General features: G+C 31.4%; 1 protein-coding gene and 1 long non-coding RNA gene across 3 annotated transcripts; one reads left to right on the top strand and one right to left on the bottom strand.

The window, feature by feature from the left end:
• The first annotated feature begins 503 nt into the window (after nucleotides 1–503).
• Nucleotides 504–4827, top strand: LOC101210931 (uncharacterized protein At5g41620). The gene is made up of 3 exons (XM_004143911.3): nucleotides 504–1266; nucleotides 2474–2596; nucleotides 3094–4827. The coding sequence occupies exons 1-3, from the start codon at nucleotides 829–831 to the stop codon at nucleotides 4579–4581; spliced, it is 2049 nt and encodes a 682-aa protein (XP_004143959.1). The 5' UTR covers nucleotides 504–828; the 3' UTR covers nucleotides 4582–4827.
• A 259-nt stretch (nucleotides 4828–5086) lies between these two features.
• LOC116403693 lies at nucleotides 5087–10484 on the bottom strand. Of its 2 annotated transcripts, none has more exons than XR_004216501.1 (2): nucleotides 9619–10484; nucleotides 5087–5430 (listed from the first exon to the last, which is right to left on the bottom strand). It is a non-coding gene; the product is annotated as an uncharacterized LOC116403693 (long non-coding RNA). The 2 variants fall into 2 exon arrangements; XR_004216500.1 differs by having other exon boundaries at nucleotides 5158–8992.
• Between the last annotated feature and the right edge of the window lie 1632 nt (nucleotides 10485–12116).

The raw sequence follows: 12116 nt of genomic DNA, 5'->3' as shown, positions 1-12116 counted from the left end.
AGTTAATTTGTAAGAATGTTTGAAGACATTTATGACACATGATCGATCAAATCACAAATCTCTATGCATAATTAATATTCAACGGTTCTGATGAACGATGTAATTCATCAAAAGCAAACCCAACACGCCAGAACACAAAACAAATATATATCACATCACAGTTCCACAAGAAGGAATCAAGTAAAACCCCATCCTTTTCCCTTTTTCTTTTTGAGTTCGCATATTTAAATACGATTAATTAGCTTAATTAAATCCAACCTTTTTTCTTAATCAAATCCAAAAAAAGAAAAAAACTTTGTTTTATGCCATCTTTTGTTCCTTGTCAGAGTGAGAACACAGAGAACAAGTCCACGTGACAGTCTGCAGCAGTTCCCCAAATTTTCTTTTTTGTTCCTTTTGTTGTTATTTATGAAGATTTTGTTTTAAAAATCTAATATTGTTAGGAAGGAAGGAAGGAAGGAAGGAAGGAAGGAGTTTGTTGTTTTAATTAAGAAGATAATTGTTGAAAGGAGTAAATTCTTTTAAATAAAACGTTGAAATAAATCATTGTGGGGGTGACCCCAGCTAGATGCTCAACAGGTAATCCAAAAACTTTTTCCACCAAACTTTTTTAGGCTGCCATGGAAATGACTCAGATCAGGCTCAGTAGAAGGCTGGCAAGGCAAGTAAAGAAGAGAAAGGAAAATTAAACAAAAAATGGAAACCCCACCTGAAAAAAATAAAAACTTTGTAGTGAATTCTTAAACCCCAGAAAAAAAATTAGGGCCAAAAAAGGGAATGGATGAGAGAGAAAAGAGAAGAAGAGAAGGGTTTTTTTAAGGAGGGGAAATGGAAAAAGGGGAAGTGAAGAGTGGGGAAGGGGGAGCAGAAAAGGAGGAAAATTTGGGAAAAAGGTTAAGGAGAGAGGTTTTGATAGGGAAAAGATGTGGACCTTGCACTCCAGTGCCTTCATGGAGGATTTGGGCTCCTCCTCCTCAAGAGACCATCATTAGCCAAACACACCCTTTTTATCATAATTCTTGTTTTTCTTCTTCTACTCCTTCTATCTCTGCCAGAAAGCTAGCGGCGGCTCTTTGGGAGTTTCATCAATACCTTCCACTTTCTAAAATGCACAGAGCTTCCAATAATGGCGTTTCTAATGGTGATCCAGCTGATTCAAGGCTCATCCGCCGCCGCTACTTTCATCATCATCACCACTCTCATAAGGACAAAACCCTTGACCTTTCCAATTTTCTTGGTGATCCTTGCCCCAGCTCTCCTGAACAGGTTTGATTTTTGGTTTTACTTCAAAACTTTGATTGTTGTTGGTGTTTTTTATTTGGGGTTTTGGATTTGTCTTGTTTTCCTACATTATGCATTTGCTTTCCACCCACCCTCTCTCTCTAGGGTACAATTGGGAAATGGATGTTCTGTTTTCTTTGAATTTGTTTAGCGATGATTGATTATTACAAATAGAAGACACTGTAAAACTAAGTTGGTTCCGTAGATTTGTGCATAATGTTTCTAAACTGTGTAATGATTGGTTTCCTTTTAGCTTCTAATTGCTCTCTTTTATTATGTTCGTTTTCTGTTTCCTCTTGAGATTTGGCTACAGTAGCATTTCCCCCAGTGCATCTGTCTTTTTTAGTTAAAAGATCAGTGTTCGTCAAATGTGTTTGTGGCTACATGTTTATTTCTGTGGTTAATTTGGTTTTTTATTTCAATGGGGTTTTAGCAGGTTATGGTAATGGTAGTCTGGTTTAGTGCATTTTACCTTATCTGTTTTGACTCTTAGTTAGGAATATGTATGTATCTAAACTTGGTTTTTTCTCCTTTATAATCACAGTTGGAGGTTTTTTCTTGTAATTTTCCTCGTTTGTTCATAATTTGTAATCTTCTGCATCTTTGTTCACATTGGTTTACCATCTGTTGTGTCTATCTTGCTGGCTAAAGAGGTGCTATTGTTATCTTCCAGTTCCATTTTTTCCTGTTGTTTTTCATCTTTGAACCTTTGGAATGTACAATTTTAAGTGCTTGTTGATTTAGTTATGCTTAGCATAAAAACTAGTTTTTTGAGTAGTGAAAACTGATGTTTCCGTTACACTTTTCACTGAGTGACGCAACGATTTATCAGAATCGTTATCTTCCATTCCTACTTCCTCTTTGGGGTATGTTTGGAATGACTTTCCAAGTGCTTGAAAACTTAAGTCATTACAAACAGCGCCCAATCACCTTCCTCACGATATTGTACATATTAGAGTTGAAATATTTGGCCAAGATTTTCATTTAGATAAATTTCTATCCCCTGTTATTTGAATGCTCAAATGAAAAAATTTAATCTAATCAGTTGCATTTATTTATTATTATTGTTTTTTCTTTTCATGATTGAATACTAACCTTTGTGTCAACCAGGTTAGTACTTTTGGTTTTTTTTTGTCTTCTGTTTTTTCGCCTTTTCTTTCGTGTTCTTATTATTGATAACTTCCAATGGCAGCCAACAAGTGCAAGCAGTTTAAGGAGGCATGTTGCTGCATCATTATTGCAACATCATCAATCACTTGAACGGAGCAATCAAGCTCTTCAACCTGTATCTCCAAGCTATGGAAGCTCCATGGAGGTACAATTTGTTCTCTCTTTTTCACATTTACTTACTGTCTTCCATTCGATCTTGTTCGCTATATGCTTTTTTGTGTGAAGAATTTGGTTCGTAGGACAGATAGAGATAATGATTTGAAATCCTTTTCAAGTCAAGGAAGTGTATAGTGAATGCTGACCGTTCTTTTCAAAACTGGTAGCATAGCGTGAGAACTAACTAAAATGAGCTGATATTGGCTTTCTTTAAAATAATTTAACATGATCATAATTGATATGATCAATTCTCCTTTGAATTGCACTTCCTTTCTGCATATTGTATACCGAACCATGAATGAGGAAGTACGCCATTTCCTTTTGTGTTTTGTTTCCGTTTGGTTAAAGAAAAAAACATAATCACAGTTGGTTGGTTGTTATTGTACCCATATGTCTAGGCTTGTGTTCCACCACACAAATCGGGGTTGCCATAGACTTTGGTATTCAGTCCGTGCTCAATACCTTTGGTTACTTCTTTTCTTGCAGGTGGCACCTTATAACCCTGCAATGACTCCTACTAGTTCTTTGGACTTCAAGGGAAGAATGGGTGAATCACATTATAGTCTCAAGACATCTACAGAACTCCTAAAAGTACTTAACCGAATCTGGAGTTTGGAAGAGCAACATGCGTCGAATATAGCTTTGATAAAAGCATTGAAAACGGAACTCGACCATGCTCATGTGAAGATGAAAGAGATGCTTCGACAACGACAAGCTGATCGCCGTGAGATGGATGATTTAATAAAGGAAATTGCAGAAGACAAACTAGTTAGAAAAAACAAGGAAGAAGATCGTATCAAGGCTGCAATTCAGTCCGTGAGAGATGAACTTGAAAATGAGAGGAGGTTGAGGAAACGATCCGAGAGTCTACATAGGAAGTTTGCAAGAGATCTCTCTGAGACAAAATCTTCTCTTGTAAATTCTCTGAATGAGATAGAAAGAGAAAGAAAGTCTAGGATGTTATTAGAGGATCTCTGTGATGAATTTGCCAGGGGTATAAAACACTACGAGAACCTGGTGCATTGCTTAAAACCAAAATCCGACAGGATCACAGCTGGAAGAGCCGACCTTGATGGTTTAATTCTCCATATTTCAGAAGCTTGGCTTGATGAAAGGATGCAGATGCAGCAAGAACACAATGAGACCAACATCGGTAAGTCTGTTGTCGAGAAACTACAACTTGAAATAGAGAGCTTTCTTGAAGCGAAACGAAATGATACCAAGAATGATCAGTTGTTAAAAGACCGCCGGAGTTCACTTGAGTCAGTCCCATTGCATGAGGCTGCTAGTGCACCTCGAGCTGGGGACGATGAAGATTCTCAAGATAGTGATTCACATTGTTTTGAGTTAAACAAGCCAAATAACAACAATACCATAGCTCACGAAAACGAGAATGCAGAAGATCACATTGACGAAACAGGAAAATCAAACGATGTGCAAAGGAAACTCGGGTCTCATGAGAGGTCAAAAAGCCGTACTCCGTCCAGCTTGCAAGTAAGGTTTGAAGAACAGATGGCATGGGCGAGGTCTTGTATTGGAAACAAGAAGGCCCAGTTAGTAAACATAGAGCAAGACAAAGCCGAAGCACTGCATGCTGAACCAAACAAACCTTCCAAGGCCGAGAACTGTCAAGATGCTGATATTGGAAGTAACGAGAGAAGAAACAGTCACCACCCAATCCACAGCTCGAACTCAAGCCACATCCTGGACAGTCTTATCAGAAATCAACTCTCATTGAAGGATGGAGACAACGCCCATCCTGAAGATACTTATGGCGAGGCCTCATGCAGCAACTCAGGGTGGAGGAATCAAGCAAGTCCAGTGAGACAGTGGACAGTAGCAGCCCCAGAGATCAACACGACACAGTCATCGTCTTTGAAATTGCCTCCGGGACTAAAGGAGAACACTCTTCATGCTAAGCTTCTCGAAGCAAGGTCAAAAGGGACTCGATCACGGTTAAAACTTTTCAAGTGATTTGTTTATATAACTGAGGAGACTTTGGTTGATCTTGTGGTTTCTTAGCCTTGCTGGTGTAGGAATGCTTCTTTTTTTGAGTGTTTTGATAATATCACTCTCCTTTCAATCCCTCTTTATGGTATCTCAATGTAGTACAGTTTAACCTTCCACTTCAGCAAAATGTAAGGATTGGTATATTAGTTGGAGGAGCAAGTGTAATGTTATTACCTTTTCTTTTAAATATAGTTGCACGATTTAAATGGAGATCAAGACGGTTAAACCAAATTTGTAAAAAAGCTTTACCAATATGTTTTAACAATCAAATATTAGGTGTGATCTTGTTGAAAAATAAAAGAGAACCTTTAGAGTGGGACTTCAATACCCAAATATAGCTGGATGTGTTTATTAGAGCTTGTTCCTGGAGGGTCAACATTAAATAGAGGTTGAAACCTATCTTTTCTTAGTAACAATAAATGGTACTTGAAAACCAAAGTTTTCATTGTAATAATAAATGTATATTAGATTGGCTTAGGTGAGATTTAATGTATATTACTTTCTAAATATTATTCATTTGGAAGATTATAAGGGGTGGAGTGGGTGGGGGAAGTGGACATCTATCCTCCCTTCATTTTCAATTGATTGAACATTTATTTCACAAAATAAGCTAATCTCATTTTTTTCCTAAAACAAAAAAAGAAAAAGTAAAATTTAATGTTTATTCTACACAATTTCGCTTCAACTTCAAACGTTTAATCTCGTCTATCTCATCTCAACTTCAATATTTGACTTGTCGATACCTTCACATTCTCATAAATAAGACATCAACGTGAGAAGTGAATCGATATTTTTGTTGTATTCTAGAAAAATCTACAAAATAAATAACAAAATGTCACTAAAGTAAACATAATATAAACAATACACATCCACATTTATTTCAACACAACTATAATCTAAGATAGAATCGCTAATTTTAATCAAGTTACTATTCTTCTACCTAAGTTGTAAGAAAAAGTTTTTTGAAAATACCATATTTTTATTTTTATTTTTTAAAACTTGGTAGAATATCAATAACAAAAACATAAAAGTTTAGAAAATTTGTAAAAATATTTACCCTTTAAGTAATAAACTTAATTAAGATAAAAAAAAAAAAAAGAAAAAAAATAACTTTGGGGTTATCACTTTATATAAATAAGAATGAATAAATAAATGGCGGCAAGAACCATATATTATAAACACAAAGGATTGGATTTTGTGACATTGGGAATCCTCCCATCCAAATTTAGCATCCTCTATACTTACCCAATACTGCCACTACTTGACAAAAATATAAAACAAAAATTTTAATAATCTAATCAACTTATATTCATTCAATAACCTAAACTAAATAATAAAATCAGCTTAATTCCAAAAAATTAAAAAAAGTGGATAAGAATATACTATGAACATCAATAAAACTAGTCAAAATCAAGGAAGTTGGTTGCGTAGAAGTTTGAAATATTACCAAATTTTACAATATGTTATTCTAATAAAGTAATGTAATGGTTTTAATCTTTTATATTAATTTTGAAGCATAAACAAAATGTTATATTAGTTTTCCTTATAGAAACAAAAATTGGGGTAGAGTTTTATATTGTGCAATTATTTAATTCTTATAGAAATTCATAATGATTTAAAACCCTAATGTTAAGAATTTTGCTACGAGAACTATTAGTTATTTTTTAATTTATAGTTTAAAGAAAGTTTTTTATAAAAAAGATAATTTAGAAACTGAAATTTGTCCCTCAAATTTAAGTTTTGTTTTTCTTTTGATTATTTTTAAAATATTACAATTTCAAACAGATTTAATACTTTTCAAGAATTAAATAGCTACAAATTTAATAAACTATTGAAAAATTTATTGTACCACCCTTGCAATGTGTTCCTTTCGTCTTTCGTCTAATGGTTCATTTATCATTTTATTACATGATATATGATAATGCGCAATGATACATAGTCGTTACTTCATTGTATTACGAAAACCAAAACATTACATAAAAATGGCCCAAAATGTCCATGACTAAAAATATACGAGAACTAAATATAAGTTTGTTTAATTACAAACTTTTTTTCTACGCCCTTGGACATATAATTTTAACCAATCCTTTTGATTTCTGATTACGTGCATACAAACTCACTAATCAAACAATTTTTTGTCTAACTCTACAAATCAAAAGTTTGAAATCCCCTATTAAACAACCAACTAAAATTTAATTTCTTTAACATGTCACAAATTTATTCGAATAATTATGTTTATACCTGACACAAACCTTAGAATTACAAAATAAAATGTTTAAAAGAGATTTATATCTATATAACATTTTTCAAATAGAGAAAGTTAAACATAAAATTAAAATTAAAAATCGTATGAGCACTGCTTTTTTAGAATCGGATTAAGTTTGGTATCCAAAGTTTAGTTCATAATGATTTAGTTATATATTTAAGAATCAATTTTTATTATTAAATGATGTAGACTATGTATTCTGTAAAAGTATTGAATCCCACTTTTATCACTAAATTATATCATAAAACTAAATTGTTACAAACTTTAAAACATAAAACATAAGAATTAAGATGGTTACATATGATCAAGGTTGAGGAACCAAATTGTTCCTTTCAAATTATCAAAACACATTAACTAATCATCAATCATTTTACAAGCAAATTCTAATTGTTTCTAAGTTAATCATTTCAACATCCAAATTTAGTGCATCCCACGAATAATTAGAGTCCTACACTTGACCCTTGAGATAGTATTATTTTCACTAAACCATTTTCCCAAAACAAAAATGATTAGCAAATTAAACGAAACCCTCAATAGAGAAACAAGTAACCATGGTCAATTAGATAGGGCATATATTCCAGGGCATATCCACTATTAATGGCCTAAGTTGCAAAAGAATGAACGATATCATTATTAATTACACTAAGGAATTTTTATATTACTATCCATAGGACAACCTGAATTCACAATATAAACATATGATAATTGCATTAACAAATAATTTAGTTAACAATTTAAGAACCACTCAAATTATTTTCATATTCATGAGCTTAATCAGCATTCAATTTGGCCTGATAAGTATAAAGATAATATAGATTGTAAATTTCAAAAGTGGTGAACGCAAAGTATATTTGTAGACAATTCTAACTGTGTATAATCCATTTGAAATTCATCCTTTTAACTCTCGATAATTCATTAGAAAATTTTTCTATACTCTCTAAATAATTTTATTTTTTTATGCGAACAATAACAACTCCCTTATATTGTAGGTACTAAGATAAAGAAATATTAATGGTAAGGACATCATTTAAGTTTTAAAAATTAACTAAAATTGTTACAAAACACTTGATATTCAATTTGTTAATTAACCAAGTTATTTTTTTTTTTGTTTTATCTTCCAATCACACAACTCTGCATGTTGTAAAAAAAAACCCATATTTTGAAGTTACATGTGTATTAATACTTCAGTTCAAAAAATTTAAATTTTTGTAAAAACAAACCAAGATATCAATTATCTTACCCCAGGTTACGAATTCAAATTAGGAAAATGACAGTCCACAATTTTGGAAAGAAAATATGTAAAACGAACAAGTTTAAAGGTTTATTATTAATTTTGTGACAAACAATCAAATTCAAAGTTTGAATTATATATAATCAGAAGTTAATTAACGTGTTATCTTGCTAGTTTTATCATAAATTTACCACATGTTAAACAATTCTTTTGACTTCCTACCCAAATTCAACAAACAAGGACAAACAAAATTATGAAAATTACCTTTTAAAGACATTTACAACCTACTAGATTAGAATTTAAAAAACAAAGGTTTATAAAAGGAAGAAATCATGAGATGAGACAATTCGCCTTTCTCTTTTTATTTTTTTTACCATTTTTTTTTTCTTTTAAGAAACAAAATGATTATCAAATTGACTTTGAGAATACCAAAACTTTGTCCTGTAATAAAATTCCACTCCAACATAACTACACAGCAAAGAGAAGAAAACCATCATAAAACTGAAAAAATGGCTTTTTTAGAAAAATAAAAATAGAAAAAGGGTTTTTCTTTCTTTCTTTCTAAAACAAATATTCTAGGGTTTGATAGTGTGTTGTAATGAAATCCACCCAATGCCCATCTAAAACATAACACATCATTAGGCTTCAACTTTTGATTATGGAGGTCAAAATATATAAATTGGTTCATATTCCAAACTATGGAGACCAACTCAGTTCTTAAGTACTCACTTTAGTTTTCTCCCATCTATTATCACCTCACAAACATGAGCAATATAGCAAATTTTGGGTATGATTTCTCTCTTCTTTTTTGAAAAAATATGCTAAAACAAAAGACAAAGAATTTGTTCAATCCCTTCCATGATGGCTTTTCTTGCTGCCTATTGGGAAAGCAGAAACAGAAAAATTAAAAAACCAAGTAACCATTTATTAAACTAACTGAAGCAACTTTTACATAATACAACCCAATATTTAACTTTCATACAAAAAGAAAAAGAGGCTATCTTTAATCCACCTTAAACAAAACGAAAAACAAAAGACAGAACCCTAGATGAGGTCATAATAAACATGCAGAGGAAATAAAAACAAAACAAAACAAAAATCTGAGAAACTAATCAGACAAACGTAAGAGAAACAAAAACAGTCGTTTTCTAAGATTTGGTTTGAAAAATAAAAAAATAATTAATGCAATAAAATGAAATGTTATTAGTAAACAGAAGGGCAAAAGAGTAAATCCACAAGAATTTGGAAAAGGAAAAAAAAAATACTCTATGGGAAAGGTGTAATACAACATGTCTGGGAACTTGTTGCAGCATTTAGACCATCACCCAAGAAGCTATGGTGTTGAAGCTTGTGTCCATTTAAACTCATCTCTTTTTCTCTCTCTTAAATATTCCATCTTTTCCAAAAATTAAAAAAAAAAACCCTAATCGACATTCTTCTTCCTTCCCAAATTAATATCATCAAACATTAATAACATTAAAAGAAGAAACATTTGTTGTTTTACCTGAAATTTACTTCGAATGGGTCATCTCTGCACAAATCTGAATCCAGGCTTTCCATCACTACTAATTGAAAGAAGGACAAAAGGATTTTGATAATTTTTTCTAACATAATTATGTAATCATTCAAATGGGTCTTCAAATTTTCCTCCAATAACTGATTATATAATGTCTTAGCCATTGAACTATGATGACAGTGGAAGAGATCTTGATCTTCTTCCATAACAAAAAAAAAATAGTAAAATTATTCTATTTTAACATACTCAATGCAATCGATAAAGCAGTATTTGATCCTAGGATCATGTAAAGATATTAATCTTCTCCCTTTCATCCTAATGAGAACAAAAGAAAATTATTAGAAGAAAATTACAATATATTGAGTTCAATAACGATGCATATTTGAACCCTGACCTTCTGACCTGAGCTATGTCGACGGCAAGTCTTTGGACGTCTGGTTAAGAAGAAGAATTGTGAAAGTGGGTAGTGTAAGCTTTTAACACACATATAAGTTTAATCAATTAAGCTATACGATAGAGATCTCGATCTCGAGGATGAAGAAGGGAAAAAGATAAACAGAAAGATAAATAGAAAGAAAAGGGAGCTCCCTTCAGTCCAAGTACAGGAAGCTTAAGATTCAATTTGTCTCCCGCATCATTCAATCGTTTAGTGAATCCATTTGAGATTTGAAATTTTTGGACTCAATATTTGAATGAATGAGTCGGCAGCTAATTAAACCCTACCGCCACCCATGAGTGGACTGAAGAAAGCTCTCTTAACCCTAAAACCCGACCCCGACCAATACTGCTTTTCCTTTTCTTCCAAAACTAAAAAAGTTCGCAAATCTCCTCATCTCTTCATCTATTTCTATTTCTCTGTCACAGCACCAATACCCCCTTTATAAAGATAAGGAAGAGAGAGAGTGATAAAATATTTATTATTATTAATATTATTTATAAATATTAATGGAAGACATTATTCATATTCATATTCATATTCTCTCTATATTCTTCCTTCTCTTTGCATATGCCCTAATATCTCTCCTCTGTTCAATATTCATTTCATTACTTTCACTCTATTTCTTTTGTTATTATATATGTATGTTATAATTTGAGGGGAGTTTTCTCTTGCTCAAATTTTTTTAGGGTTAATTTACAATTCTATTTATCACGGTTTGTCTATTAGACCTTTTTCTTTTAATAATTAGCTTCTTCAAGCTCATCTAACGTGTAAGATATAGTTGTTCGTTTTGATATAATATGTTCTTATTATTAGACTATATGAGTTTTTAATTTAAAATAACTAGCAACCTATGTTATGAAGAGTGATATTTTGTTCTACTTATTCAATATAAAATCTCAACCGTTTTTACCTCCGAGGATGTTGTTAGAGAGCTATATTAGAGTTCTATTTACTTCAATCGTGTGTGGTCGGATCTAAATGAAAGTTATTAAAATTCTATTTACTTTAATCGTGTGTGGTCTAATCTAAATGAAATTATTGTTTGCAGTTACTTTTCAAGTGAAATTTTAAAAAATCTTGTGTGAGAGTACTTTTATTTCCTTTCAAAAACATATTTTAAAAGGCAGTATCTTTGGTTAAAAGAAATTGAAAATTATCTTTCTAGGATTTGATTTTCAAAAGGGAGTTATAAAGTTATTTTGTAGTCAATGTTACTATTCACACCTTGTTTGGAGGTGCAATTTCAACTGTTCTAAAAAGTTATTTTGTAGTCAAATCTACTATTCACCTTCAATTTCTTTTTCTCAAACAAGAAACAAACATATATTTCTTCAAAATGCTTCACATTTTTAGAATAAAAATGGACAAAAGAAAAACAATTTTTGGTAATTTTAATCAAAAGTCATTTTTTATGATGACTCTCTTTAACCCATTCTCATGAGTAGGATTTCTAAGTGGAATATATTAATTAGATACCAAAATTTGTAAGAAAAAACTTATTCACCCGATGATTTCAACATTCAAACCAAACCATTTAAATTATGAAAAAAATAAGTGAGCAGAATCATCAAAGTTGTCTTTAGAATTTTATAACATGTCCGGTAGAGTATCTAAATTCTATTTTAAATTCATAAATACAATGAGTTAAAAAAAATATAGTTATTTGGCAGACAGTAAGTTTACATTTTTTTTATAAAAAAAACTCTTTTCAAACCGGATAAATACTACAAAAAAAATGCATGTTTAGCTTGAAATAATAATTATCTTAGGAAATATTGATTGTGTTTTCGAAATTGTCTTAAAAAAAACTCTTTTCAAATTATAAATCAAATATTACTCAATATGTTGTTAGATGATCAAGAATCTAATTTATATGTTTTTCTATTTACCGTGTTTAAGAAATAGTTGTTTTATCGGCCGTTTAGATTCTATTATGTAGAACTATTTTTCAAATTCTATAATCTCGTATGAATTTTTGGACGCATATTTGTATGTTTTCATGTATAATTAGATTTGAAAGTATAATTATATTAAAAAACAATAA

This window comes from Cucumis sativus, chromosome 5 (genome assembly GCF_000004075.3).
Source record: "Cucumis sativus cultivar 9930 chromosome 5, Cucumber_9930_V3, whole genome shotgun sequence".
Lineage (NCBI taxonomy): Eukaryota > Viridiplantae > Streptophyta > Magnoliopsida > Cucurbitales > Cucurbitaceae > Cucumis > Cucumis sativus.
This window is presented reverse-complemented; position numbering and strand designations above follow the sequence as displayed.